This window comes from Parastagonospora nodorum, assembly GCF_000146915.1.
Source record: "Parastagonospora nodorum SN15 chromosome Unknown scaffold_12, whole genome shotgun sequence".
Classification (NCBI taxonomy): Eukaryota; Fungi; Ascomycota; class Dothideomycetes; order Pleosporales; family Phaeosphaeriaceae; genus Parastagonospora; species Parastagonospora nodorum.
The window spans coordinates 770,264-796,601 of record NW_001884560.1 but is presented as its reverse complement, the minus strand read 5'-3'; the positions used below and the strand labels follow the sequence as shown (position 1 = coordinate 796,601).

At 52.0% G+C, this 26,338-nt stretch overlaps 16 protein-coding genes and 1 non-coding gene across 17 annotated transcripts; 8 read left to right on the top strand and 9 right to left on the bottom strand.

Annotated features, from left to right (window-relative positions):
- Positions 1 to 30: 30 nt before the first annotated feature.
- Positions 31 to 963, top strand: SNOG_08267 (hypothetical protein; the record flags this gene model as incomplete). Its single annotated transcript, XM_001798534.1, has 1 exon — positions 31 to 963. The coding sequence occupies one exon, from the start codon at positions 31 to 33 to the stop codon at positions 961 to 963; it is 933 nt and encodes a 310-aa protein (XP_001798586.1).
- Positions 964 to 1,540: 577 nt separating this feature from the next.
- SNOG_08266 (hypothetical protein) lies at positions 1,541 to 2,932 on the top strand (the record flags this gene model as incomplete). The annotated part of the gene is made up of 3 exons (XM_001798533.1): positions 1,541 to 2,160; positions 2,216 to 2,301; positions 2,352 to 2,932. 3 exons carry the CDS (start codon positions 1,541 to 1,543, stop codon positions 2,930 to 2,932), a joined length of 1,287 nt encoding a protein of 428 aa, XP_001798585.1.
- Positions 2,933 to 3,376: 444 nt separating this feature from the next.
- SNOG_08265 (hypothetical protein) lies at positions 3,377 to 4,455 on the bottom strand (the record flags this gene model as incomplete). Its single annotated transcript, XM_001798532.1, has 2 exons — positions 3,377 to 4,288; positions 4,423 to 4,455. The coding sequence occupies 2 exons, from the start codon at positions 4,453 to 4,455 to the stop codon at positions 3,377 to 3,379; spliced, it is 945 nt and encodes a 314-aa protein (XP_001798584.1).
- A 1,410-nt stretch (positions 4,456 to 5,865) lies between these two features.
- On the bottom strand, positions 5,866 to 6,070 carry SNOG_08264 (hypothetical protein; the record flags this gene model as incomplete). Its single annotated transcript, XM_001798531.1, has 2 exons — positions 5,866 to 5,916; positions 5,999 to 6,070. 2 exons carry the CDS (start codon positions 6,068 to 6,070, stop codon positions 5,866 to 5,868), a joined length of 123 nt encoding a protein of 40 aa, XP_001798583.1.
- Positions 6,071 to 6,133: 63 nt separating this feature from the next.
- SNOG_08263 (hypothetical protein) lies at positions 6,134 to 6,878 on the bottom strand (the record flags this gene model as incomplete). Its single annotated transcript, XM_001798530.1, has 2 exons — positions 6,134 to 6,707; positions 6,769 to 6,878. 2 exons carry the CDS (start codon positions 6,876 to 6,878, stop codon positions 6,134 to 6,136), a joined length of 684 nt encoding a protein of 227 aa, XP_001798582.1.
- Positions 6,879 to 7,125: 247 nt separating this feature from the next.
- SNOG_08262 (hypothetical protein) lies at positions 7,126 to 8,130 on the top strand (the record flags this gene model as incomplete). Its single annotated transcript, XM_001798529.1, has 1 exon — positions 7,126 to 8,130. One exon carries the CDS (start codon positions 7,126 to 7,128, stop codon positions 8,128 to 8,130), a length of 1,005 nt encoding a protein of 334 aa, XP_001798581.1.
- A 536-nt stretch (positions 8,131 to 8,666) lies between these two features.
- SNOG_08261 (hypothetical protein) lies at positions 8,667 to 9,083 on the bottom strand (the record flags this gene model as incomplete). Its single annotated transcript, XM_001798528.1, has 1 exon — positions 8,667 to 9,083. One exon carries the CDS (start codon positions 9,081 to 9,083, stop codon positions 8,667 to 8,669), a length of 417 nt encoding a protein of 138 aa, XP_001798580.1.
- Positions 9,084 to 10,365: 1,282 nt separating this feature from the next.
- SNOG_08260 (hypothetical protein) lies at positions 10,366 to 10,587 on the bottom strand (the record flags this gene model as incomplete). The annotated part of the gene is made up of 1 exon (XM_001798527.1): positions 10,366 to 10,587. The coding sequence occupies one exon, from the start codon at positions 10,585 to 10,587 to the stop codon at positions 10,366 to 10,368; it is 222 nt and encodes a 73-aa protein (XP_001798579.1).
- A 1,216-nt stretch (positions 10,588 to 11,803) lies between these two features.
- Positions 11,804 to 14,683, bottom strand: SNOG_08259 (hypothetical protein; the record flags this gene model as incomplete). The annotated part of the gene is made up of 5 exons (XM_001798526.1): positions 11,804 to 11,939; positions 11,997 to 13,574; positions 13,624 to 13,952; positions 14,262 to 14,411; positions 14,462 to 14,683. The coding sequence occupies 5 exons, from the start codon at positions 14,681 to 14,683 to the stop codon at positions 11,804 to 11,806; spliced, it is 2,415 nt and encodes an 804-aa protein (XP_001798578.1).
- Positions 14,684 to 14,760: 77 nt separating this feature from the next.
- Positions 14,761 to 15,047, top strand: SNOG_08257 (hypothetical protein; the record flags this gene model as incomplete). Its single annotated transcript, XM_001798525.1, has 2 exons — positions 14,761 to 14,860; positions 14,905 to 15,047. The coding sequence occupies 2 exons, from the start codon at positions 14,761 to 14,763 to the stop codon at positions 15,045 to 15,047; spliced, it is 243 nt and encodes an 80-aa protein (XP_001798577.1).
- A 121-nt stretch (positions 15,048 to 15,168) lies between these two features.
- Positions 15,169 to 15,338, bottom strand: SNOG_08256 (hypothetical protein; the record flags this gene model as incomplete). Its single annotated transcript, XM_001798524.1, has 2 exons — positions 15,169 to 15,272; positions 15,299 to 15,338. The coding sequence occupies 2 exons, from the start codon at positions 15,336 to 15,338 to the stop codon at positions 15,169 to 15,171; spliced, it is 144 nt and encodes a 47-aa protein (XP_001798576.1).
- A 354-nt stretch (positions 15,339 to 15,692) lies between these two features.
- On the bottom strand, positions 15,693 to 17,392 carry SNOG_08255 (hypothetical protein; the record flags this gene model as incomplete). Its single annotated transcript, XM_001798523.1, has 4 exons — positions 15,693 to 15,853; positions 15,909 to 16,528; positions 16,578 to 16,993; positions 17,079 to 17,392. 4 exons carry the CDS (start codon positions 17,390 to 17,392, stop codon positions 15,818 to 15,820), a joined length of 1,386 nt encoding a protein of 461 aa, XP_001798575.1. The 3' UTR covers positions 15,693 to 15,817.
- Positions 17,393 to 18,136: 744 nt separating this feature from the next.
- On the top strand, positions 18,137 to 18,235 carry SNOG_16679. Its single transcript has 2 exons — positions 18,137 to 18,172; positions 18,200 to 18,235. It is a non-coding gene; the product is annotated as a tRNA-Arg (tRNA).
- A 400-nt stretch (positions 18,236 to 18,635) lies between these two features.
- Positions 18,636 to 19,244, top strand: SNOG_08254 (hypothetical protein; the record flags this gene model as incomplete). Its single annotated transcript, XM_001798522.1, has 4 exons — positions 18,636 to 18,676; positions 18,725 to 18,764; positions 18,854 to 19,048; positions 19,080 to 19,244. 4 exons carry the CDS (start codon positions 18,636 to 18,638, stop codon positions 19,242 to 19,244), a joined length of 441 nt encoding a protein of 146 aa, XP_001798574.1.
- Positions 19,245 to 19,322: 78 nt separating this feature from the next.
- SNOG_08253 (hypothetical protein) lies at positions 19,323 to 20,613 on the top strand (the record flags this gene model as incomplete). The annotated part of the gene is made up of 6 exons (XM_001798521.1): positions 19,323 to 19,352; positions 19,450 to 19,513; positions 19,568 to 19,631; positions 19,717 to 19,825; positions 19,876 to 20,531; positions 20,562 to 20,613. The coding sequence occupies 6 exons, from the start codon at positions 19,323 to 19,325 to the stop codon at positions 20,611 to 20,613; spliced, it is 975 nt and encodes a 324-aa protein (XP_001798573.1).
- On the bottom strand, positions 20,086 to 21,501 carry SNOG_08252 (hypothetical protein; the record flags this gene model as incomplete). The annotated part of the gene is made up of 5 exons (XM_001798520.1): positions 20,086 to 20,233; positions 20,266 to 20,449; positions 20,745 to 21,008; positions 21,094 to 21,289; positions 21,427 to 21,501. The coding sequence occupies 5 exons, from the start codon at positions 21,499 to 21,501 to the stop codon at positions 20,086 to 20,088; spliced, it is 867 nt and encodes a 288-aa protein (XP_001798572.1).
- Positions 21,502 to 21,739: 238 nt separating this feature from the next.
- SNOG_08251 (hypothetical protein) lies at positions 21,740 to 26,228 on the top strand (the record flags this gene model as incomplete). The annotated part of the gene is made up of 3 exons (XM_001798519.1): positions 21,740 to 22,136; positions 22,169 to 25,657; positions 25,708 to 26,228. The coding sequence occupies 3 exons, from the start codon at positions 21,740 to 21,742 to the stop codon at positions 26,226 to 26,228; spliced, it is 4,407 nt and encodes a 1,468-aa protein (XP_001798571.1).
- Between the last annotated feature and the right edge of the window lie 110 nt (positions 26,229 to 26,338).

Here is a 26,338-nt window from a genome sequence, read left to right as displayed (position 1 = left end):
CTCAAAATACTTCACTTTGATACTTGCAAGATGTCTAAGCTCCTTGTCGTGTTTGGCGCCACTGGGCAACAAGGCGGCTCCATTGTCAACACCATCCTGGGAGACGCGGAGCTAAGCAAAGAATACAAAATTCGGGGGACGACTCGTGATCCAAGCCAGGAAAGCGCGCAGGTACTCGCAAAGAAGGGTGTCGAAGTCGTTAAGGCAGACGTTGACGACGCTGCCTCGCTCAAAAAAGCTTTCGAAGGCGCACACGTTGTGTTTGCCAACACGGTCACCGTTTATGACGGTCATGCATACGAACACGAAGTCAGTCATGGCCGAGCTTTAGCTGATGCTGCCGTCGCAGCTGGAGTTCCCTACTACATCTATTCGACCTTACCCAATGCTGGAAAAAACTCAGGCGGCAAGCTCAAGAATATGGGACACTTCGATGGCAAGGAAGAAGTCGAGCAGTATATTCGCAAACTGCCTCTGAAGAGCTCATTCTTTGCACCCGGCTCTTTCATGTCGAATTTCAGTGCCACGATGAAGCCACATCCGGTTGGCAACGGCACCTATGCCCTGTTCAACTTCGTCACACCAGAAACAAAGATGCCTTTGATCGACACTGCAGGGGACACCGGAAAATGGATAGCTGCCATCTTAGCCGACTTTTCCAAGTACGAAGGCAAGGTGCTTTGCGCAGCGACAGGCTTGTATAGCTTTAAAGAGATCGCGGAACACATGAGCAAGAGTTCCGGAAAAGCGGTTGCATACATCCAGCTCCCGGAGGAGAAGTGGCGTGGCTTCCTGCCTCCTACGATGAGAGACCACGTCGCCGAGATGTTGCAGTACTTCCAGGATTACGGGTATTATGGTGAGAATACGGAGGAGAAGGTCAAGTGGTCGGCCGAGCAGGCGCGTGGCAAGCTGACCACGCTGGACGAGTATTTTGAGGCGAATCCGTTGAAACTGGAATGAGCGAGTAGCTAAGGTTAGAGGTGACACAAACGCGTAATGTAGGATCCCGTGAAAGTTCCCAGGAAATCGTGAACATGGTCGCGTTCCGATGGTCTTTCGAACGCGACGGCCTTGTTGTGGGAGCGGAAGCCACGCGGAACGGATGCGAGACGCGTTCGTTTCTCGCCTCATGAGTTATGTAAGCCAGACCAATTATTGAGTCGCCTACTGGCGACAGCCTGTCAATCCAACACACCAGACTTGATGAAAATAGTCCCAACTGATTCAAAACATGCTTGCTGGGGATAATTCTCTTGCTATTTTGGGCGAGATCGTAATTCGACCATGCGTCGATGCCAGGTGTCGATTCCAAGCTCAACGCTCGGTGTGTCGGGCGCCGTAACCCACCTTGTTCCCATCGACGGCACTGCAGTCTTATGGTAGTATGCACAGTAAGGGCAATAGTTTGTAATCATCCTGGAAGCTCTGAGATCCGCCTGTCGTATGTAAGACATGATGCGAAGATCTTAAGGATGACGCGCGCGTAGTTTTCTCCTCCCAATTCGCGCAGCTTCAGTCACGGGGACCACCTCTTACCATGAATGACCATCACTCTCAGCAAGAGCATAAGGAGGCCAGCATCTCTCAGCTGGCTAGTCTAATCCTTGAAGAGTGCTCGACGATGGAATTGGAGTGCAAGACGAATGATATTACCCCACCCAACTTGCAAGCCGGGACAAGCACTGCTTTCTGGTCGGAAACATCGCCAAAGCTGAGCGACTCCCGGACAAGGGCGCTTGGGTGGTTAGAGCAGCTCACGATCCTTTTGCAAGGACCCCATCAATTTCTCCATGAATTCGTTGCACCCAACTGGGATCATGGTGCACTTTACGTCTTTCTTCAGTCGCCAGCGCTGGAGTGCATCGCTTCTTCTGGAGGTCGCGCCTCTCTTTCTCGCTTGTCTGATGTCTCGCAGATCCCAGAAGACAAATTAACGAGGATACTCGCCCTATTGCGATGCAAGAACATTGTACACGAGCCTGAGCAGAATATATTCACGTTGACAGCGGTATCAGAAGAGTTGCTGGGAGACGAAGATTTCCGGGCATGGGTGGAATTTCAGCTATTTGAGACGCGAGTAGCTAGTGCCCATCTGGCACAGGCACTCACTACAAAGCCGAACGACTATGTCGCGGGCACATCTGGCTTCAAACAAGGGTAAGTTGGAACCGTATAAACGTATGTAAACTTGGCTGTCGCTAACACTTGTTAGGTGGGGTGCTGAGATGTATGAATGGCACGCTAAGCATCCTGAGAAAGGTGACCGTTTCCGGCGAGCTATGAGAGGAGTCTCAAAATGTAAGTCATTCCGCAAGTACATTGACGCAGAGTTTTGCTGAGCATGACAGCACTGGACCCGGCGGATTCGCTACTTCGAAAGCACATCCACAACCTTTCGTCGCCAGAACTGACCACGGCCGTCGAGATCGGTGGAAGATACGGATTCGCATCTGTGACACTTGTCGGAGAATATCCGAGCCTCTCGTTTGAAGTCCGTTGTGAATCTGACGACTTCTTGCGCCGGGGCAAGGCTCTTGTTGACCCACGTTACGACGATCGCATTATTTTCACCAACGTTGCATCTCCATCGGCCATGGCGTGCACCGGTGACTCCACGAAGGTCTTCGCTTACATCATTCGCAACGTGTTCTGGAATTGGACCGACGACGATGCAATCAAACTTCTCCAGGTGTTGCTGCCCACGCTGAGGACGAATAAATCGACCCGCATTCTGATAACTGATGGCGTCTCCCCAGTGTCGAAGCAATTTCCTCCGCACATTGAAATCGCATATCGAAGACGAGACATTACCACAATGACGATGCATAATGTCAAACAGAGAACACAGGCCGAGTGGCTCGAGATGTTTTCACGAGTTGATCCTTGTTTGAGTGTCAGTGCGTTCCAGTTTGAGTTTGGACGAGGCTAACATCTGAGCAGGTGAAGACAGATGTAGAGATTAGCGCTCATGTCTGCAAGGGCCTATGGGAGCTGTCTTTGTAGGACTCAAATTCAAAAGGCATGTCCTTGCACGCCCGATGGCGCGCTGAGAAGGGACAGAGATGCAGAGTGCGTTGTGAAATTTGCATTTCGAAGACCATATCCTCAAATTCACGCCCACTCTGCACCTACACCATATGAGCTGATAGTCCTGAGGTATGCTTATTGTAAGTTCTTATAAGAGCCTGAGTATATACGCAGCTACAAGATACTCTCCTTGATCCTATAGAAATCTTTGAATATATACGGGCTACCTTATCACCTCTTCTTGTGAGAAGATAGCAGGCAGAAATTTTGCCGGCGCCTGGGGGTACTGTCTCCATAATTTGTGAGGGTGCAGTACTTATAGTTATGAAGAGACTTGATTGAAAATCTAAAACAAGGTCCACACCAACTCCCGCACACGATCAAACAATGGTCCTTCCCTGACCCCTCCAAGAGCTCTCTGCGCGATCGTAGATATCTCATCTTTACTAACACCTCGAGCAGACAGAGTCGGTACTTCGAGCTCAAGAGAATGCACCAGAGCGATGATGCGATCGCCGACTTCCGAGGCGTCGTGGACATCGTCGCCGGTCGGGCATCCGCCAGCCGCCTGTAAGAGGCGAGAGATCTGTTTCGCTGCCCACAGCGACTCATGAGCCTTCAACTTGACCACCTTTCCAAGAGTCATGCACGAGGTGATACCGTGAGCTATTCCATACGGGCTTCCCAGCGCATGGCCCAAGCTATGTGAAAGGCCCATACCTCCAACGAGGTTTTCGCCTTTCAACCCTGAACTCGCGTATGCCGCGAGCATGAGACGAGTCGTGACGACATCATCGGAAGGGTACGATTGCTGGCACTTTCGCAGACACTCGAAGAGCTCACCCACCGCCCAAATTGACAGAGCTTTCCAGGGCATTTCCGTGGAGGTAGGGTGGTACATGCATTCGACAGCATGGTCCATGGCGCGCATTCCGGTGCTCAACCACAGTTGTTTGGGCGTATGGCGTGCATACTGTGGGTCGTAGAAGATGGCTGAGACGCCCATTTCTGGTGCGCGAAAGCCGACTTTGACACCATCAGCCTTGGTGTATCCACCACCTGCTGTGCACTCTGCTGCACTCAACGTGGTTGGAATTGTTAGATGAGTGAGGAATGATCCTTTGTGCTCCTTGGCTCGAAGTGAAATCACTTTGGCGGTGTCGATTGGCGAGCCTCCACCAAGTGATACGATGGTGTCGACATCTTGCCGGCTCAGTACTTGTTCAATGGCTCGTTCGACGTCTGCAATGGGCCCATGCTGTCTGATGTTTGAGATTGTTCCGGCGTGATGTCGTCCAAGTATGTCTTCTAGTTGGCGCACAAGAGGTGTTTTTGTCGCCAAGGAAGTTCCGGTGATGATGTAAACTCTGGAAGAGGGGCTAGGTAAGGTGCCGAGAAGATGTTGTTCGACACAGCCGGAACCATAATGCAGGGTTTTTAGCTGAATCCTAGGCTTCCATAAGCCCGAAAAGCTCGTCATAGCTCCTTGATTTGACATTATTGGGTTCTGCTCGGCGTGATGCTTCTTTGCTCTTGACCAGGCTTGTGAGTTTCGTCCCTGACTGTCGGACGTTATGCTGTTGCTGTTGCCCAGGCTTCTGATATGGTGTAGAGACTCGGACTCCGGCGTCCGCTTCTCAAGGAAGATAGATGTGGGTAGCCGAGATCAGATGACATATCTGCGTCGAGCAAATCAAGCTGATGGTGACGCCCAGTCGGTACAAAGTTGCCACAAAGAATGCACGGAATGGGGACATGACTATGAACACGCTGCCAAGAGATCGTGCGCCTTGATCGCGAGCTCCAGCTACACTGGCGCAACAACAGGCAGCAAATTTGTGTCTCCTCTACACATGCTCGAAGTGATCTAATAGTCTTGATTAATACCCTAAGAAGTTTATAAAGAAGCCAGGACACATTCAGTGCCTTGAGACATCTTGTCCATTCTTGAAAAGGGTTTAAATGTCTCCAGTCTAGCTCTTAACCCTTCTCGTTGGGTGAAGGAGAACAAGCTTGTAGAGACGCTTCACCCGTATGAAATCAACGAGCCACCGTCGCCATTCGAGCGGGTCACGGACGGTAACTCGCCGTTCTGTGTTGTCCAACGCATGCCAATCCCGAAGAGCAGGCCGATACACGCCTACTTTTGACACCTTCGCGTAGACAATACGGCAACAACAAGATGAGCTTCATGCTTCTCGACTTCTAGAATGTCTTAATATCGGTTAGCTTCGTTAGATTTGCCTCGTGCTGGGCGTTTCTGAGATTAATCCAATGCTCGTCACGTACATCAAATCTTCAGTCGATGTGCTTAGCTTCCAAACACAAAGTTTAGCGAGAATGATATTCTTGAGGTTTTGAGGCTGACAGTTACAACAAACCGTGCATGCGGTAAGGTCGAGCTGTATGCCACGCGCCGTGGTGGGAGACATGATAAACTACCGCCACCAGGCAGCAACAAACCTCATGCTCGCTCTGCGTTTACACGATTTAAGCTAATATTCTTTAGACGTATGTTTCTTTTGAAGCTTAGGGGAGCCTGAAGATATACGCAGCTATAAAATACTCAACTCGATTTGACAAAAGCCTTCAAATATCTCCAGCATACCTCTTCACCTCTTTACCTATTCGCGTTGGGAACAGGCGGATGGAGATTTTGCCGAAGTCTGGTTCCATATTCAGCCTACATTATCAGCAATTCTGCTTAAATTAACCATGTATCAAATTCTTGCGAGGCTGTGACATCGACCACGACCACTTCAGCACATCGTAGCCTAGCGGCTTCCCAGTTGATACATAAGTGCTTTGATTAAGAGATTCACAAGCGATATGCGACTATACAAATGAGCCTTGGACCGTGTCTGCGACAAAGGTGCTCTTACACAGCTATAGTTAGCAGTAACTGTATTCGATGGAAATTTTCAAGGATACTTATGCTCAGAGGAAACTTGTTCGATTTGTAACTTACTATAGAAGCGGCCAGTATGAAACCAACCTTGAGTGCGGCCAGCATGAAGCTAACCTCGAGTGCGGCCGGCATGAAGCTGACCTTGCGTGCGGTTGGCATAAAGCTAACCTTGGATACGGCCGGCATAAAGCTAACCTATTCGACCATGGCTTTGTATTGCTCAATTATCTTTTTGAGCTCAGCAAACCGGTCACTCTGCTTGTCGGCTTCATCGAGCAAGGTCTCTACCGAATTGTTGGATTGATCAAGAGCTGTCTGGTACTTGCTGAGCTTGTCCAGTAGTGTCTTGTTCGCACCTTCCAGCTCAGTTTGTGCTCTGCTTGGCCCTTGACGTCTTGCCGCCATACGTCGCTCGTTCTCGAGGGTCGTCCACCTGATGTCCAAGGCTTGACAAGCTTCTTCGCTTTCGCAAAGCTCGGTGGTCAAGGTCTCGTTCTCTGCCTTCAAGGCCTCGTTGTCTGCCTTCAGGGCGTCTTCGCGTGCTTCTGCTTGGCGAAGCCCTTCCCTGAGTTTCCGGATCTCGGCAAGAGCTTCGTTGTGTACGAGAGCTGACACACCGTGGTATGTGGTCTGGATCTCTCGCGCGACTGTGCTTGATGCTTGGTGCTTGATCGACCGCGATGTTCTGCGCTTGGCCGGACGCTTGACCCTCTTCAGCTGGTAGTCCTGCAATAATCCGCTCTGCCCTGCGCAGAATCGGTCCGCTAGCCTTGCGGAATTCCGCACATCGTTGATTGATTGCTCGTTGTCGCCTAATGCGGGCGTCGTACCTCACTTCCGTGATGTTGTAGAGGCGCGATTGATAACGCTCGATTTCCGCTTGGAGCTCGGGTGGGACAGGCGCGTACACGTCGCTTTTAGACGTTGGGGTTTCAGACATTGTTGTGGATGTGTGTGGTATTGAAGTGTAGCGCGTACGGGGAATTGTGGTGGAGGTGCAGGTGCAAGTCCAAATCAAGTATAGCATGTGTTTCTAGCGCCAACAATGTGTTTCTAGCGTCATCGATCGCCCCCGGACTCCGAGCTTCGACCGCCCTACCAAACCCATGTCCAGCTCTGTAGTATTTACTGTGTCGTAAATCACTGAGGTCTATCTGGATCCACAAACGCCCTGCGAAGAGAACTCCATGGCTCACCTCAAGCATCTTGGTACCCGGATCCAAGATCAGATCTTCCCTACTGTTGCGCATTATGCGCCTCTTCTACGGGCCAAAGCATCAACAATCCGACTGACGCCTTGCTCCACATTCTCTTATGGTCCTACAGCACGTCATCAACTGGACGTATACACCCCAGCACAGGCCGGTCTCGTCAATAACCGACGACCAGTCCTCGTATTTTTCTATGGTGGCGGCTTCGTCCAAGGACATCGAACTCTACCCATCCCGACACTTGAAGGACTCGTGCACGCCAACGTGGCTTCGTTCTTTGCTCGTCATTTCGGCTACACGGTTGTGGTTCCAGACTACCGACTTTTGTCCCATGGTGCCGCATTCCCTTCAGGAGGCGAAGATGTGGCATTGACGGTGAAGTGGATAAGCGAGAACAGAGATAAATTGGGAGGTGTCGAGAGTGAGACAAAGCAGGATGTCGACCTGTTTGTAGTAGGCAACTCGGCTGGTGGCGTGCACGTCTCAACATATTTGTTTTGCAACCAGTTTAAGGAGATGAGAGCGGAAGTGCTTGGCGAAGGGAGCACGGTACTCAGAGGAGTAGTAATGCTTTCTGTACCATTCTCATACGAGGGTGTAGAGGATGAGGCGAATAGAGAGGTGCTGAAGAAGTACTTCGGAGATGTGGAGCGCAATTGTCCTTTAGCGCTCATGAAGGATGCGTTCGAATCGCAGCAAGGCGAGCTCGACTTCGCCAAGAGCAAGACTGGGATTCTGATTCTCAACGCAGAGATGGACCCTGAAAATGAGTGCTTGCGTCCACGAGACAGATTTGTCAAAGAATGGTTGAGCCTTGGAGGTGCTGCGAGCAAGAACGCTCTCTTCACTGACACGATGGCTGGGCAAAACCACATAAGTCCGTTCTTAGCTTTGGGGACAGAGATAGAGAGCGAGGAAGCGTGGGGCTACCAGGTCGCAAAATTTTGCGAGGCATCAAGAGGATCGGACGTACGTGGCTAATGAATCTTCATTCCCGCCATGCCCCAGCTTTATCTATTCTTACTAGGTCGCGAGGACGATTTCAATAACATGAATTATGCTGCAAGTATGCATGACTTTTCTAACTGCAATATCAGTGATAAAATATGTGCAGGGCTGGTGTCATAGCTCGCTTCGTCCAGTGTTTAAGATTATCATTTCACTTTACTCAAACAGAAAGGTGGAAGATAGCTTCATAGCATAATCGTGCGGTCTACGCCCCCAATCTATCCATAGCCTTCCTCTATGTGGGTATAATTTTATCCATTTCACTCCTGATCCGAAGGCCCGGGCCACTAAAGAAGGTTACACTAGACTGTATCTACGCGACAGCATAGTCACTACTTACATCTGTTAGCACACCCGTAGCATATTGTAGGCTTCAGGACTTACCATCCTACTCGCTGTCGCTATCACTAGCCTCGTCGCTGTTACTATCACTGTCGCCGTTGCTGTCAGTGCTTGCCAATGCATCGCCGTCTAAACCAGGTAAGTAGGATGATTTCAAAAGGGGTAAACTACTGACGATAAGCCTGAGAGGCGTTGTACTGGTCAGCGGCGGGACCAGTGCCAGTGGAGATGGCCGTCTCTTGGTCCTCGATTTCAGTGACCTGCTGAGTTGTGCTGGTGGCGGCTGGCATTGTCGGGTTGATCATGGGTCCAGCAGGAAGTTGATGAATGGTCTCGTACGTGTCGCCATCTAGAATGGTGTAGACCTGGGCAAAAGATCGGGCCTCGACGAGCATCGTACGGCGATAGCGAGGTACGAGACCCAGACCATTGACGACGTATGTTTTCTGGGGGTTGAAGTTAATGGATAGGGCCGGCGACCAGGTAGCTGTCTGGGGGCTCTTTCCGTCGCCAGAGGGTGGAATCGAGGTCAAAGTCGTTGACGGAGGTTGGTTGCCGCCAGAGCCAGTAGCAGTTGTGGACATGGTCCTGATGGTTGGTGGCTTCCATTGCAGGTTAGAAGGCGGTAGAAAATCTTCATCAACTTGCATACCCGCTGAGTGAATGGACTAAGCTGTATCGTGGTTGATTATCCCTTGGATTTCCCTTGTGTTGAGTCCGAGTTACACTGTGTTTGTTTGGAGAGAGTATATACAGTGCAGTGAAAAATGTATCTTATAGCCGATGGCGTAGATTTGACGAGCCATTCACTTTGTCTTGATGACGGGGCCTGTTCTCTCTCTCTTACTCAGATCCGCGTGCTCGAGGCTCGAGGCCGGAGGCGATCTTCAACAGTAGAAAAGGCCGCCCCTGCGAGGGTGACTCACGAGTTCGTCGCTCTCGATCGGAATTGCTACATAAACCAGCGCATCGTCGATTAGCTAGAGTTTCTGAGCTGACGTAGAGCAGTTTCGGAATCGTATATTTGGAGCTGTGAGCGCATATTCCACAAGCGCAAGATGTGACTTTCTCGAGTATAGCAGACCGCGCGTGTTCGGACCTGAGTGGAGTACATGAGCGGTCGAGTCTTTGTCTAAGTATGTTGCTAGCTGTACATATTGTTGAATCTTTGTCTGAAGTTAGCATTCACGCCCTCCACCCTGCAGTGTATACACACAGTACAGCTCACTCACGCCGCAATCACATGGCTGAAAACAAATATCCTCAAAGATTTGCCTGATCTTGTCAATAAATTCGGTAGCCCGAAACACCGTTTGCTAGCGAAAATTGACTGTGCGGAGTGAAAGTCACGTTGAGTTAGGCGAGCTTGCAATCGGAAAACTCGAGGACAAAGAGAGATAAGCACCGAAGATTTCTATTTAAAGCGCGCAATCTCGCCGGGAGCATCCGATAGACGCAGTAGATGTCCATCGAACAATTAACTTTACGTCGTAGAGGACATTTGCGGGAGTGTCTTGGCCGTAGCAGCTCGACACCTAGCTTTCGACTTGAAAGCGAGGTACAACACGATGACGGGCGAAAGTAAAATGGCATATTGGGTCAAATACTTTATTCTGTCGTCAAAATGTAGCTAGCACCCACTTTCCAAGTCTTGAGAGATGTCCTTCCTCCACATCAGTGGTGCGAAACCTCATCCAGTCATTCCAATCGTTCAGCTGTCTATCCATGATTCCAAGTCTTCAACTATCCACCCGAGCTGAGCCGTGTCCACGTTGAAATGAGCCATCTACTCAAATGTCAGCATTTCGTCTACATGTACCGCCTCAAGCGTCAATACTCACACGTAACATGTTTCCGTATCAGGCTCTAGAAGTAGCAGACCGGCTCCTTGTCGCCGCCCGTACATTCCTTGCACACGCGCTCAGGTACCCATATATGTTTGTTGACGAACTTGTGGCAAGTCACCAGAAGGTTGCCGTCGCACTTCTGAGCCTTAAGAGTGCAATCAGGCTCAGGCTTGGACTTGGGATCGTTCGCGGAGACGGTGGAGGCCATGGCGATGATGAGAGTAATCATGAAGAGCTTCATGTTGTTGTTGATGGTACTTGTGTTGACAAGTAAGCGTGGGTTGATTTGAGGTTGGGGGTCTTTGAACTGATGAGTAGCTTGGAGAAGTTGGAGCGTGGTGGAGAAAGTATGGAGGAAGTGGCAGGAGGAGCAAGATATAGCCCTGGAGTAGAGCTCAAGTCTCTACTTTGACGCTAATGGGCACTTTTACCTAAGCAAGACTTGCGGAAGTGCGCGTTTGCTCACGCGGCAAGGCGGCTCGCAGATAACAGAGTTGCTCTCAGCCTATCAGGATGGAAGTAGCGAAAGTAGGAGCGGACGCGGTGGCGGGAACAGGAGCGAAAGCGAGATCAAAGTGAGCGGAGCCTCAGGAGACGTTGGTCTGCGGTGTCGTGCTCTTTCGAGGTTCTTAGCATGCCGCGAGCTGTATGCAATACGGCTCTGGCATCTCCCTAGAGTTGCAGATCCTGGGATATCACAATGTGTGTTGCGTTTCGTCATCTGGCGCGCCTGATGAAAGATGCTGGCAGGAAGACTTGCATCGCTACACTGAAGACCTCCCGCATCGTGGAAGCGAACATGTCCACCCTCGATTTCACGACATTCTTTACATCCAGTCTCAGTATGATACCAAAAGGCATGCGTTCCAACTGTAACACGTTTAACTTCTTGTACTCCGTCTTCTGTCCAAGATATGACCAGTACACGTGCAATAAGGCTAAACGGCAGCCCGCAACATACCAAAGATGACTGTAAGAGCGTTTGATGAGATGGTATGACTTTTTTTGCACAGTTTTCAAGCGTTACTCTGTAATTCAGCTTCCCTTAGATCACAGAAAAGAGCATTTGTGCGCCATTGGCGGCGGAGTCGAGGTGAGAGTCACCACTGACACTGCAGCTTTTCTCTACTCAACCCCCTTTTATCTCACCTATTCTGAATGTCACTACTCATGTTGTCTTTATGCTGCCACCATCCACGTTGCAACTTCCCCCCAACACTCCAAGGATTCGACTCCTCTGCAATGATGAAAAGCGCTTCCCATGGCTGCGACGGTCAGGTGTAGCATGTGAGGGTAGATACGTTGATGTGCTGACAAGAGAAACACAGCCTCAGGCGCATAACTGGTCTCAAAAGAATTCATACGCATCTATTTCAGGTATCATCATCATGCAACTCATAACCGCCCGTATGCAAAGTAGAAGAAGAAAGCCAGCATAACTACCCCAATCATCACCTCTAATCCATACGCATAGCCGGACCTTCAAGCATCATCTCCGCCAATGACGCTTTCCTCGCCTTCGGACTCATTCGCGGACTACTTTCAATACCAACTTCCTTCGTGCAAATCCACGTCGATGCATACATGTTGACCCTGTGAGTTTATGTCAGCACGGAACACACACAAATCTGCTGCTACTAAGTGACTTACCTGTCGATGCAGCTTCCCGGCACGCGAACCGCCACCCTCTTGCAGCTAAATCCACACTCGCCAAATACTCTCAGATACCATGGCTCCAGACCCGCGCTTCTGAGCATGACACGTCCACGCACTTTCAATGCGCGGTTTAGCGCCCGGATTTGCTTGAGCGCTTGAGTTCCTGTCGGTGGGAACCAATCCATGCTGTCCATGACGACCACGATAGTCAGGGTACCTGGCCGCATACGTGAAATCACTTCGGAAATCTCGTCTGTGTGGATGCGCAAGCCGTTGAAGGCATTTGGCTTGCTGAGTTTAACGTGCGACTTGGGTGACAGATAAGTGGGATGGGATTGTGGTGTGTAGTGGCCGAGAAGGGTGAGAAGGTAGTAGTGGTTGCCGGTGGAGAGGAGAGTAGTGTTGATGACGGGCTCGAAGGTGTTGAGTACGTATTCGTAGATCGCGTTACCAGAGTCGGACTTGAGAGCGTCGTCGGAGGGCTCCTCGTGGAAGGACATGTAGTCATCTCCGGTAGTTTTCTCAACAGTCTTCTTCTCGTCGAAATCGGATTGCTTCTTGAAATCGGCTTCGATGACGGCGCGCTGCGCTGGCGGGACGCCGAGGGCTTTCCATAGCCATTTCTCGTTACCAAGTACAGCCCAGGTCAGAATTTTGGAGTGGAGGAGGTTCTTGATACTTCTTTGCCAGATTTCGCGTTGCTCGTTGAGTGTCTGGGCAGCGCATAGCTTCTTAACGTCTTCAGTCATGCCGAGCAGACGGAAGAGCCAGCCTGCGGCGGTGAGCGCGTAGCCTGAGCCACCAGAGTAGTAGAGACCTTTGGATGATGTAGAGGAGAAGATTGAAGGGCCGTTGTGCAGCCAGAATTGGAAGGCTTCGGAGGAAAGGTGTGGACTGAGTTTCTGGATCAGGATATTGTGGAAATCGGAGTGTTTTCCCTCGCCAAAGAGCTTCCAGAAGTCCTGGTAGCCCAAAGCGGTGAACGAAGCGACCTTCAATTCCAGGAGGTGGTTTTGCGATGGGTTCAGGTCAACGGCGTGGACACGGCGACAGTTCTCGAGGCAGAAGGCTAGAATGTTGTCTCCCGCAGAACCGATTGCGAGGACAACATCATTCTGGTTTGGCTTCAGCAGTCTCATATCGGCGACATCGTCTTCCCAGGTAAATGCGTAGATGTAAGAATCATTGAAGCGAGTATGTTTGGGGAGCGACGAATCATAGTGGATACGCCAGTGGTGGTTCTGGTACCATGTAGCTGGTAGTGGTAAGCTGGACTGGAGGTTGACGATAGCAGATTCGTAGGCTTTGGAGTGAACTTCAATATCGGTTTGGGTGATCCCGGTCTGCAGGTCGAGTGCGGAAAGGTATGGTGATTCAGTGGCAGCCGCGTCAATCTCGGCTAGCTTCTGGGTCGCAGCACCGCTGTCTTTTGAACAGCCTACCCAGATGTAGTAGGGAAGTTTGATACCAATGTTAAAGAAGTTGTTGCGAGCGTTGATACCAAGCACGGTACCGAAGCGGTACTCTAGGTAATCACGTCTCGCAGGCTCCAAATTTACGCGATCAATCTCGCTACGTAGTGTTAACATATCACCAGTAAACAATGACAGGAATGACTTACAACCATGTCCTCCAGAAAACGCGCGAGATCCACATGCAATGCCGGTCAATAGCACCACCCATGTAGTTTCGGCCCATGAAGTCAACCTGGTTCTGCACGTAGAAGTCGACTACTCCAATCACACCATTGTGGCTGAGGAGGCTGTCGATCGAATCGATGGCTGAGTAAAACTCCGGGATCATGGAAAGTGCGTAGCTCATGGTCACGAGCTCGGCACCACCGGCATCTGCGTTCTCATCGAGATCGCGTACTGCTTGACCTTGGGATACGATCTGCTTGCGTTGATACGCCTCAGGCTCATGCTCGTGGAGACGGAATGCACGTGCATCCTGGCAAACAACCTTGACGTTGGTCCAACCTAGACGTATGAATCGTTTGCGGGCCATTTCGCAAAGACTTGGTGAAAGGTCGACAACGTCTGAGGATGTTAGCGTGTACAGAATTGTGTGGAGCTGGCCCGCATACAAACTGCGTGGAAGAACTTTGGAACCGAGACATATTCATTCATCTGCTCAACGCTAGGGTTTCGTCAGAAAAGCATGTTGAAGGTGCTTGTGGGCAATTACTTGTGACCGGTTCCGCCGCCAATCTATTGAAGATGTTAGCACAGTTTCGGATTTAAAAGAAATGGTACATACGTCAACCCAGACTGGGCGCTGAGAGATCAATCCAGATTCGGCGCGATGCTTCAACTGTGCTGCAACGAGACCGAGCATGTCCTCTCGGCCACGCAAAAGTCGAACCCGCGTAGCATCGTAAACATCTGCTTGCGCTTTGTAGAAGCTTTCCTGTGAAGTGTTAGTTATTGTAGTTGTTTATGAAGAAAGATAAAGAATACCAGGGCGTCTTGCTGGCTGCCAGAGCCATCACCAGTGTGCGGCTTGAGGAAACATCCGTAGGCGAACTTCAGGTATGCCTCGAGTGTACCCACAGGCTGCCCTTTGCTCTTCGGCCTCAGAGCAAAGACAAAGACTGTAGCTACCAGTATACCCACGAAGCACAGAGCGATTGTGAGCTGGTAGAAAGGGTCACGAGGGACAAAAGCCGATAGTCCCAACATGACTGCAACCTCGCGAAAAGCAGTAAAGTATGAAGAGAGGGAGTAAAGATGTAACAAAGCCGAAGAATGTGCCCCTCATGGCTTATATGAGCAACTGTGGCCTGCGATCCGAAGCATCTTTCCGGCTTCGGTTCGTCACAATACTGGCCCACATGATGCGAGACGACCAGCAGATGCGTAAGGCTTCGGTATGACTTCTCAAAGACTCTACCAGCCAATAGAAGACGCCACATGCTACGACGATCTGGTAACGGCGTATAGCACCAATCCTTTGACGCCAAGTGGGATGTGTATCGGTACCCTGAGCCCGCTACAAGCGGTTATGCAGGGCCTCAGAGGAACCGAGAGTTTCTCCAGATTCTGAAGACAGGTTGGCGCACGAGCCTATCAGAGGGGACGGCTGTTGCGCGTGGGTTGAGATGGGCGTGACGTTGAGTTCGTGAGGTTGATGTTTATTGTCGTGCCGGTAGCCAATGAGGTGGCAGCTAGACGAGGCGTGCCCGTTTCGTGCACGATGCAGGGACAACCTCTGGATCGACAACATTTTGACAAATTGAAGTGACTTGCATCTGGGCAAGGCGGCCGAGAACTGTTGCGCTGTGCTCATATTGACACTGCAAAGTAGTCGAGCGACGTCGACAGTGGCTTTCGTCATTGTGGGCCTGCGCAGTGCTGCTAGCTCTTGTTAGGTATAACGAACGGCTCGTAAATATTGCATTGTATTGGAGTTCCTATCCTGCCTGACATGGTGATGAAAGTGGAAGGTACCTGGTGGAGCTGACTTTCGGCGTAGCATTAGCCACATGATTCGACCGTGTATAGAACCTGACGAGGCAACAGAAGCAGAGTTCATGTTTATGTCTCACGACTGAGCGTGGCGCAGGCCGGTGATCTAACCATTTCCCCCGAGTGGTGTATGAGACAAACGTCGAAACTGGCGATTAGCACCCGTGAATCTGACCCATCTTCCATAACCCAAGAAAAATTCAACATAGAAAGCGAAAGAATCTTGACGTGTCCATATCATTAAATTTGCAGGCCAAGCTGATGCTCTATTTGATCTTACACACTCGAAGTGGCATAGCGAATATGCAATCACCATAACAAAAGCGGCCCACCACTGAGGCATCCACTTTATGCGTAGAAGTTAACTGTGTCCTTCTTCTTGGCCTGGTGCAGAGTTAGCATGGAACGCGGGGAGTCGCAAAGCATTTGAATGACATACCTGTACTTCAGCGATAGCATCGACATAGTGCTCGTGGCTGATCTTATGTTGTCCTGATCGGAGAGCGATCATGCCAGCCTCGACACACACAGCCTTCAACTGCGCACCACCAAACTCGTCGGTACTGCGGGCCAACTCTTGCCAGTTGACACCCTCATCGACCGTCATCTTTCTCGAGTGAATGCGGAGAATTTGTGCGCGGGCCTCCTCGTTGGGCAGGGGGAACTCGATCTTCCTGTCCAGACGACCAGAACGGAGCAGAGCAGGGTCCAGGACATCAACTCTGTTGGTCGCTGCCAAGACCTTGACGCGGTCATCGGACGCAAAACCGTCAAGCTGGTTTAGGAGCTCCAACATAGTTCGCTGCACTTCTCTGTCACCAGACTTCTCGGAATCGAAACGCTTCGTGCCGACCGCGTCCAACTCATCAATGAAGATGATTGAAGGTGCCTTCTCTTTTGCAAGGGCGAAGCAGTCGCGGACAAGCTTGGCACCATCTCCTATGAACATCTGTACCAGTTGGGGACCAGCAAGCTTGAGGAAGGTGGCATCGGTTTGTGCGGCGCAAGCTCGAGCTAAGAGGGTTTTTCCGGTACCTGGAGGACCATACATCAGTGCACCTGAGATGCGTCAGTGGAATTCGAAACTCATGTCGCACGCAACGCATACCCTTCGGCGCCTTGATGCCAATCTTCTTGAAGCGTTCAGCCTCCTTCATGGGCCAGACGACAGCCTCTACCAGCTCTTCAATCTGCTTGTCCAAGCCTCCGACATCGGTGTACTTCTCCGTCGGCTTCTCGTCGACCTCCATGGCCTTCACGCGGCTGTCATACTCGGCGGGCAGCGTGTCCAGGACAAGGTATGAGTCCTTGTTGACACCGATGAGATCACCAGGCTTCAGCTTCTCGTGGTCGACCAGACCAATGAGGGGCAGGAAGATGGTCTGTCGCGTGGAAGTCTTGATGACGGCGGACTTGCCAACACGAGTCGCGTCCAGGTCGATGTTTGCACCTTCTTCCGCTGCTTCCTCGGTGACGTCGAGATCCAGTATTTCGACGACGTTGCCGACGAGATACGGGAGTTGTCTGCGAGTTGTTAGTGCTTGTGGGAATGACAGATGCCCGCCACCAAGTGTGCGGGAGGGCGGAGGATGCGCTTTATGAGGCATACCTGTTGTTCTCGATCTTCTCGAGGTTGTCCTTGATCTTCTCGTTCATTGTCGCCTTCTCGTGGGTCAAACGCTGAAACTCGCTCTTCATGATGCGCATATCGTTCTCTAGTAACCGCCGCCGTGCGACGATGTCTCGTGTGCTTGAGTTGAGGATCTCCTCATCGAGTTGCTCTTCCTCTTCTTCTGGCTCAGCATCCTTCATGTCTGCATCGCCATCGGCCTTCTTTCCGTCGCCATCCTTCTTCTTGTCCTCGTCCTTCTTCTCGTCCTTCTCGTGGCGCTCAAGGTCCTCAAGATCCTCAAGTGTAGACATGGTGGCGGTGTGGGGTAAGTCGGGTTGAGGGAGCTTTGGGAGATTTCGGTGTAACCGCAGGACGTGAGGTTCTCGCTGGGACTTGGCAAGCGGAGGGCGAGGGATGAGAGATATGGTTGGGTGATTGTCTGGAGGCAGCTGTTGATTACGAACGCTGGAAGCTCCCGCGATTACTTAGCTCCGGTCTTGGCGGTCGGCGTTCCTGTCTCAACCGCCGATGAGCCTCACCTGCACACACGACTGTGAAATCTCAAGCAATGTCACTCATTCTAGATGCAGGACACATGTTGAACAAAGGCTCCAGGCGAAATAATGTCGCACACATGAGAAGTAGCATTAGGGGTGAACGTCGACGTCAGCAACAATACTGACTGATGACGAACCACGATTGTAGCCAGATTGGCCTACTGCGATGTCGACCTCTGTGTGGCTTCAAGGCGTTATAAAGTGAAACACAGAAAGTAATGCTGAAGTACGGTACCTTTCATTACTATATGCAGCTGTGGAAAATGCTATGTGATAGTCTGAGGCACAGCACGCTTGTGGCTTACAGGTCACGAAAAGTTTTGAGATGTCATGAATGCGGGGTATGCACAGCATATGAGGCACATTCATGCTCATGGCAAGGAGACCGCACATGCGAGCTGTAAGTGGGGTGTAGATTCCTGCCCTCTGTCAATTTGATACGTACATTATTTTTAATTCACAAATCCGTTCATCCAGTCCTTGGAACAATCTATTCAAGGCACCATGGCCTAATGGTAAGGCGTTGCTTTCCGGCGTGGGACTCCAATCCCTAATGGAAGCTGGCAAAGATTGTGGGTTCGAGTCCCACTGGTGTCGTTTTTTTACCCTTTGATTGTCTTTTTGCATTCTTCTTGCGTTCATTTGCATCTTTATGCTTTTTATGTCGTGTTGAGATTGGTTCTGGCGCAGCTGCCTCGCACCCGACGGAACAACACCTCACAAACATCACACCGTAGCCATCACCCTGCTGCTGCCTCCGTAAAGGTTTTCATAGATCTATAGATATTTCAGAATGTATAGAATCTCCTGCGAACATTTCCAGGCTATGGTATAGTGCAAATGACTTTTGGTCCCTCATGGCGATTTTGCCTCGGCGTGCAAACGCGCAACACCCGAACGACTTATTCGTCCAGTGCATGCCTTGTTCACCAACACACTCCTCTTGCCCAACCGCTCATGAATTCTCCGACTAGAACTTTACAGCTGTGTAATTAGCATGCTTGCCAGTAGAAATATCCGCTGCGCCTCGAGGGCGCCGTAAGTCATGCGATATATAACAAGTGACTGCATATTGATGCACTCTAGGCTTCGCCGCACGTTCGCGACGACCTCACGACTATCCCTGGTAAGTCCAACGAACGAAGCCAACCACAAGGGTTCTCCATATCTACCAACGTTACAATATTGGACCGGCGGCTGACGAAAATTCTCCAGCTTCCTTCAACTAGATGTCAAGATATCCTGCCAGACGTCGAATTCAAGACGGGTGCTCTTGACAGCCTAGCTGGTAAAGACTGGGGCAAAAAAGCGAAAAACATTGAATCCGACTTGCGCAAACTGACATTGGAACTTCGGAAGCTTTATCGAAAGAGTCACGACCTTCGTGTAGTGATAGAGAGTAGCCGTAACGTAGGTATCTCAGCACTCACTACTGTCATAGTGGTTCGGGCTTGCGTTGACTGTCTTGCAGCATGTCATGACGCAAAATGTATGGGACACGCCAAAGTACAGCACGTATGATGACGTCGAAATCGACCTCAGCGACGTGAAGGTCGCGGGGAAGAAGATGCAAGTATTCATGGCATCAGATGTTGAGCTGGGCTGACCATGTGTGCAGTCCTAATATTTGGCTTCGGTGGGACTTGATCATATCGACTCAGTCTGGGCATTTACTGACACTATTATGACAGAGACAATTGCCAATGTAGCGCCTGTGTGCATGAGTCGACCAAGCAGAGACTACTAGACACTTTCTCGGTACGTATACACTTCTGCCAACTACAACATGAGCATGCACTTATCATACCCAGATAACCCAAGACGTCCACGTCAAGGATTACAATGTGTCGAAGAAAAACGACTTGACCATCCAATGTAGGCCATCCCAGATACTCACATGTCCTGCGCGACCGCGCTCACACTCATCAGGGAACGACGGACATCAAAGCACATATTCGCGCGCTTTCCTCGTCCGCGCAGCCTTCCCAGAAGAGTACAAAGGCCCTTTTCGTCAGGCATGGAAAAAGTCACGACACCCACGCTTTCTCCGCTATTCATGTTGCTAACGACCCTACAAGACCGGTACTTTGGGGCGCCTCCATCGCATCGGAGATTGACACAATCCGCGGGCCCAGCATCAAATTCGGCTCAAAGTACTACAGCATGAAATCCCTACTCGCTCGAATCGTACGTCCCCTTCCCTTCCCCCTCCACCCCACACTCACCCACCCATCCAGCGCGAATACGGCTTCTGTTACGTCACAAACGTGCCGCACGAGTCCCCCTCCGACACAGAGCAACTTCTGAAAAGCATCGCATTCATCCGCGAAACGCACTACGGCGGCTTCTACGACTTCACCGCGGACCTCGCCTCCAAAGATACCGCGTACACAAACATCGCCCTCGAAGCCCACACCGACACGACGTATTTCTCCGACCCGGCGGGCCTACAAGCTTTCCACCTGTTGTCGCATACCGATGGCGAGGGCGGCGCGTCCCTGCTCGTCGACGGGTTCAAGGTCGCGCAGGAATTGTATGACACGGATCGCGAGGCGTATCGTGTGCTGAGCACGGTGAATGTACACGCGCACGCGTCGGGGAACGAGGGGATTAGTATCCAGGCGTACCGCGGCTTTCCGGTGCTGGAGCATGATGGCGCGACGGGGGCGTTGCTGCGTGTGAGGTGGAACACGGCGGATCGTGCGAGTATTGAGTTGCCGATTGAGGAGACGGGGAGGTGGTATGATGCTGCGCGCAAGTTTGATGGGCTGTTGAAGAAGAAGGAGAATGAGTATTGGGAGCAGTTGACGCCTGGAAAGGTGCTGATCTTTGACAATTGGAGGGTGTTGCATGGGCGGAGCAGTTTTACAGGGAAGAGGAGGATTTGTGGAGGGTATGTGAATAGGGATGATTGGATTAGTAGGTATAAGATGGAGCTTTTGGGGAGGGAGGAGGTGCTGGGTGGGTTGGCCTAAGAATTACGAGACTTTGAGATGAAGGAAATGCATGTGGATACATCCTGTATGCCGCCTTGGAACTTATTTACAGCTGCTGCGATGTAATGAAAATTGCTCTGGTCTCTACTTTCTTCATGTCGACCTCGAACCCCGCTCCTGCTCCAACTCCAGTTCGGCCTGTCGGTAGTACTTGGCGGTGTCCACGCCGTGGTATGGGTGGTTGACAAAGTTGGGCCACAGAAGCACGTGGCCGAACATGGCTGAGTATCGCGAGTTCCTGTGTGCGACGCCCTGCATGTACTCGGTCATCTCTGAGGTGCCGTATAGCGACTCGCCCTTCTTGACCTTGTCGACCATCTCCCGCATATCCATTTCGACCTCGCGGCGGTTTTCGCGGACGCCGTAGAAGCGACCTGTCACGTTTTAGCAGCTGCTACCCTACTTGCATCCATGTAAAGCTCTGGGCCCGTGGGATACAGAATACAGATGCCGACGTACTGGTAGACCTCGAGTAGGCGAAGATGAACATTCCAGTAAGGCCCACAGCACCGCTCAGTCGCATGACTGGGGCGAATCCACCCTTGCCAACGAACGAGGGCGAAACCTGCTCCCAGTAGAGCATCAGGCCCGGGCTCATAGCTCCGACTGCCGCACCGTAGGCCCAGTCAGAAGGACGGGTGTATCGCATAACTCGCTTGAAGTGTCTACACTCGCCATAAGTACTCGTGTGCGTTGTGGAAGCTGTGGGGAGCATACGGGTCATTGTCGATGAGCTGCCAGTCGTTAGCTACATGCACGCATTGCGCGTCTCGTGGGGGGCCAATGGCTCACGGGATAGTCAGCAGTAGGGACCTTGTCCGGCACAATGGCCTGGTGCCTCACGGCGGAGTCCTGTGCGCTCGACATTGTGCTGGCGGTGCTTCAATGCGGAGTCGCTGCGCTTTGGTGGAAAGTGAGGTCGGAGAGCCAAGCGGGCCGTCCTCGACTAGCGCCAGAGCGCCTTCCGCGCGCCTGCTCGTGGCTCCTGCAACTTTTCTCTTGGCGCGTCATGCGACAGACGAGCTCGCGACAACAATGAGCGCGCATCCCATCTGCGCTGCCGAACAACCCCAAACACGATAGAAAGGACACGAGAGCTGGGAATATGGAAGGAATCAGGCAGGAAGGGTCGTCCGGCGCCCGAAATGGCGCCAATGCCGCGAATGCGACCGGCTCGTCGAACCTGCACGCCCGTCCTACCGTCGCCGACTTGCACGGAGAGAACCACTTCGCGCAGGTCGCGAGAAAGAATTGGTTGACGGCGAAGAAGACGCCCAAGGTGCGGCCCGAGGTGGTCAAGAAAGAGCTGTGGGACGAGCTGGAGGATGGCGACTTTGCATACTCGTCGCTACTCATTCTGGAGAACCTGCAGCTGCTGGAGCGATATCTGTGGCCGGGCTTTACCGAGGATGCGTCAAACTACCACCATCTGCTTCTGGCCCTCATGATCAACGTGAAGAGAAGGGAGAATCTGGCGTCTTGGGGTAAGGAGCTCTGTTCACGTAGGTGACGAGCGGAGACTGACATGTTACAGAACACTTTGCGAGCAAGCCGGCCGAGTTCTCTTCCTTCTTCCGCCGCATACTGTCCATGACCGTCGACCCTGCACAGCCCTCCAAGATCCGGACACAGCTGGTTTCCTTCGTCATCGGCGCATTCCAGTCCCTAGACAGCGGTCTCGTCCGAAAGGAGTGCGCGCCCCTGGTCGGCATATCGATATGGCAGAACCTGCACGCCGATGCTGTGCGTGAGGCGCAGTTCGAAGAACACCAGATGTTGCGCAAGGCCTGGAGAGCGACATCGAAACGGTTCGACGCTGCAGACGAAGCGCTACAAGCCAGGTTACGGTTCGAGCGGACGTGGCTCTACTCTCTCGTCCTGGACTTCATCAACAGGCTATACAACAGCACCACCAAGGAGGAGATTCGAGACAACTTGGCATACTGCGAGCGCTTCATGGAGCTGCTGACGGATCTGGAGAGCCAGCTGCCAACCAGGAGATATGTCAACACATTACTCAAGGACCTCAATCTCCTGCCAGCAATCAGACTATCACCCCTGTACACGGACGAAGAGAACGGCTTGTTCAGGGATCTTTTCAATCTGTTGCATCACTTCGCAAACTTCCCAATCGAAGACCAGACTGGCAAGCAACTGTCAAAGCTAGAGTACGACCAGCAGCACTACGATATCTTGGCAAAGCTACAACGCACAGGCTACGCCGCATTCCAGGAGAAGCTGCAGCTGATGGCACTTGCAAACTATGGCAGCATTGGTAACAGGGAGGAGTTGCACGGCCACCTGCAAGTGCTGAGCGATGACGAGCTAGTACAACTCTGCGCGCTCATGGACCTCCGGACAGAATACCCAGCCTCGACCTTCTTGGTCCGAGACCGCACGTTCTACATGGAAGCCTTACTGTCACTAGTCGAGCAGAAGCCTACATTCAAGGATACTGTTCGCGACATGCCAATCTTGCCTACTGAGAAAATACTCTACGAGACGACTTTCCTCAGGAACGAGTCCTACGACGGCTCTAGGCCACTAGCCATCCCCAAGCTGAACCTGCAGTACCTCACAATGGGCGACTTCCTCTGGAGATCCTTCATCCTCTACCGAGCCGAAGCTTTGTATGGTATCCGAAAGGACATGGAGGACGTCGTGAAGAGGGTGAAGCCGCGAGGGAAGGGTGCCAACTCGAAGTTTGGTGGCATATCCAAAATGTCGTTGCCCATCATGAAGCCAGCTGTGGTCGACGTAGCACCATCGAAAGTGGGAGACGAACATCCGGCCTACGTGCGAGCAGAGATCGTTCTGGACGTCAGCCGCTTGCAGCACGGGGTCAGAAGAGAATGGGAACAGCTCAAGACCGGTGATGTCGTCTTCCTAGTCGCCATCGAGGGACAGGATGATGTACCCATGCGTAATGGCAACAACAACGGGCTGAACTCCGGTGAGGAGTCAGGCCTTCACAAGCTCAGATGCGCACAGGTCGTACAGGTGCTGGATGAAAATGGCCGACCTCTTCGCGAGCAAGTCCACACCGATGGCTTTGCCCCTCGTGCCCGCCAGCGTCGACTCCTTGTCAATATTGACGCAAAGCAATACCAGCACGACATGGACAATACTGCCGAGGGTCGACCCAACGTGTACGAGCACATGAACCACATTGTCCGCCGGCGAGGGCGGGAAAACAACTTCCTACCCATCCTGGAGTCTATCAAGCGCTTGACGCTTTCGGACATTCCAGCTCCCTCGTGGCTTCAGGAAGTTTTCCTAGGCTATGGTGATCCTGCATCTGCATCGTACCAGCGACTGCATAACAGACTGCATTCAATAGACTTCCGCGATACCTTTCTGGATTGGCAGCACCTGATCGAGTCCTTGCCCGGCAAATCTATCGAACCCCACGAGGAAGCACAGACATCATTTGGGCCTCCGTACGTCGTGCAGTACCCTGCTGCAGCTGAACCAGAGATCGCGCCTGCAAAGCCTTCGAAAAAGCGGCGTCGCGATCAAGTCGAGGTTGCACAGCCTATGCATCAATCACTGCATGTCTCCACCTACAAGCCTCCGAACATGGGGCCGTACCCTGCAGATGCACAGAAGCTGAACACAGTGAGGTTCACCCCTGCTCAGGTTGACGCTATCACTTCTGGCACGCAGCCTGGCTTGACGGTGGTGCTCGGACCCCCGGGCACCGGAAAGACGGACGTTGCGACCCAGATTATATCCAATATATATCACAACTTTCCGGACCAACGGACCTTGCTAGTGGCGCACAGCAACCAGGCGCTGAACCAGCTCTTCCAGAAGATCGTGGCGCTTGACATCGATGAACGACATCTGTTGCGTCTTGGCCATGGCGAGGAAGACCTTCAGACCGACGCCAGCTACAGTAAGCACGGCAGAGTGGAGTCTTTCCTCGAAAGAGGACAGTACTACCTGTCCGAGGTCGATCGTCTGGCGAGAAATTTTGGCGCGCCCGGTGCCCATAGCAGCTCGTGCGAGACTGCAGGTTACTTCAATCTTGTCTATGTGAAGCCCGCTTGGACGCAATACTGGGACAGCGTCTCGTCTGACGAGTCCAGTGTAGAACAAATAGTCGCAGAGTTCCCGTTCAGAGACTATTTCTCCAACGCACCTCAGCCACTGTTCCCGCCCACAGCAGATCGCAGTCAAGCGTTAGACATTGCGCAAGGCTGCTATCGCCATGTCGAGAAGATCTTCACAGAGCTCGAGGACATCCGTCCATTCGAGATTCTCCGCAACCCCCGCGACAAAGCAAATTACTTGTTGGTCAAGGAGGCGCGCATCATCGCCATGACCTCGACGCATGCTGCCATGCGAAGACAGGAGATTGCTGACTTGGGATTTCACTATGACAATGTGATCATGGAAGAAGCCGCTCAGATCACGGAGATTGAGAACTTCATCCCACTTGCTCTACAAAATCCTCAGAATGGAGAGCTGCCATTGCAACGCATCGTGCTTGTCGGTGACCATCTCCAAAACTCGCCCGTCATCCAAAATCTGGCCTTCAGGCAGTATGCCAATCTTGAGCAGTCTCTCTTTCAGCGCCTCGTGCGTCTCGGTGTACCAACGATCGCGCTTGATCAGCAAGGTCGTGCGCGCGCCTCGCTTGCAGAGCTGTACAAGTGGCGCTACCCCAAGCTAGACAACTTGCCGTCAGTGCTCTCGTCTCCAGAGTTCCAGATTGCCAACGCAGGTTTCAAGTACGACTACCAGTTCATCGATGTTCCTGACTACAAAGGCAAGGGTGAGCAGGAGGTGGCGCCTCACGTGCTGGCCAACGAGGGTGAGGCTGAATATGCAGTTGCAATCTTCCAGTACATGCGACTGCTCGGCTATCCAGCAAACAAGATCTCAATCTTGACAACATATGCCGGACAGAAAGCTCTGATCGGAGAGGTGCTGGGGCGGAGATGTAAAGGCAATCCTCTGACAGGCATGCCGCGAATCGTTGCGACTGTGGACAAGTACCAGGGTGAACAAAACGACTGTAAGTGAACCACCTTCTCAAATTCGCACTGCACATTTAACACCACACAGTCATCATCCTCTCCCTAGTCCGCACCCGCAGCATCGGCTACCTCCGCGACATCCGCCGCCTTACCGTCGCCTTATCCCGCGCCCGCCTAGGTCTCTACATCCTCGGCCGCCGCTCCGTATTCGAATCCGTCTTCGAACTCAAACCCGCATTCGACGTACTCTTCCAACGCCCCGACAAGCTCTCCCTCATCACCGACGAAATGTTCGGCGAGACGACGCGCCCCGCCGCGGCACTAGACGTCGAAGGCGAAGCCGTCATGGAAGGCGTGGAGCATTTGGGTAAATACGTGTACGACATGCAGAATGCGAAGTTTGAGGCGCTCAAGGCTAATGGTGGGCAACTACCGACCCGGGAGATTAATATGAGAGATGCGGTGGTTGATGAGGATGGGGAGGAGAATGTGCTGATACCCGAGGAAGTTGGGGATGATTTTGGCGAGGATGAGGATGAGGACTTTGAGGTTAGGAGTAGCGGGCGGCATTTGGAAGTGCAAGCGACGAGCAGTGTACAATTAGATTAGGCATATAGCATTTCAGGTGTAGATTATTTCAGAGCGTTGGCGTCCTATCTGGCGTCTTTTCTGCAGTCTTACTCAACTTCTTCATTCGCGGTGTTCGAGAGAGAAGGTGC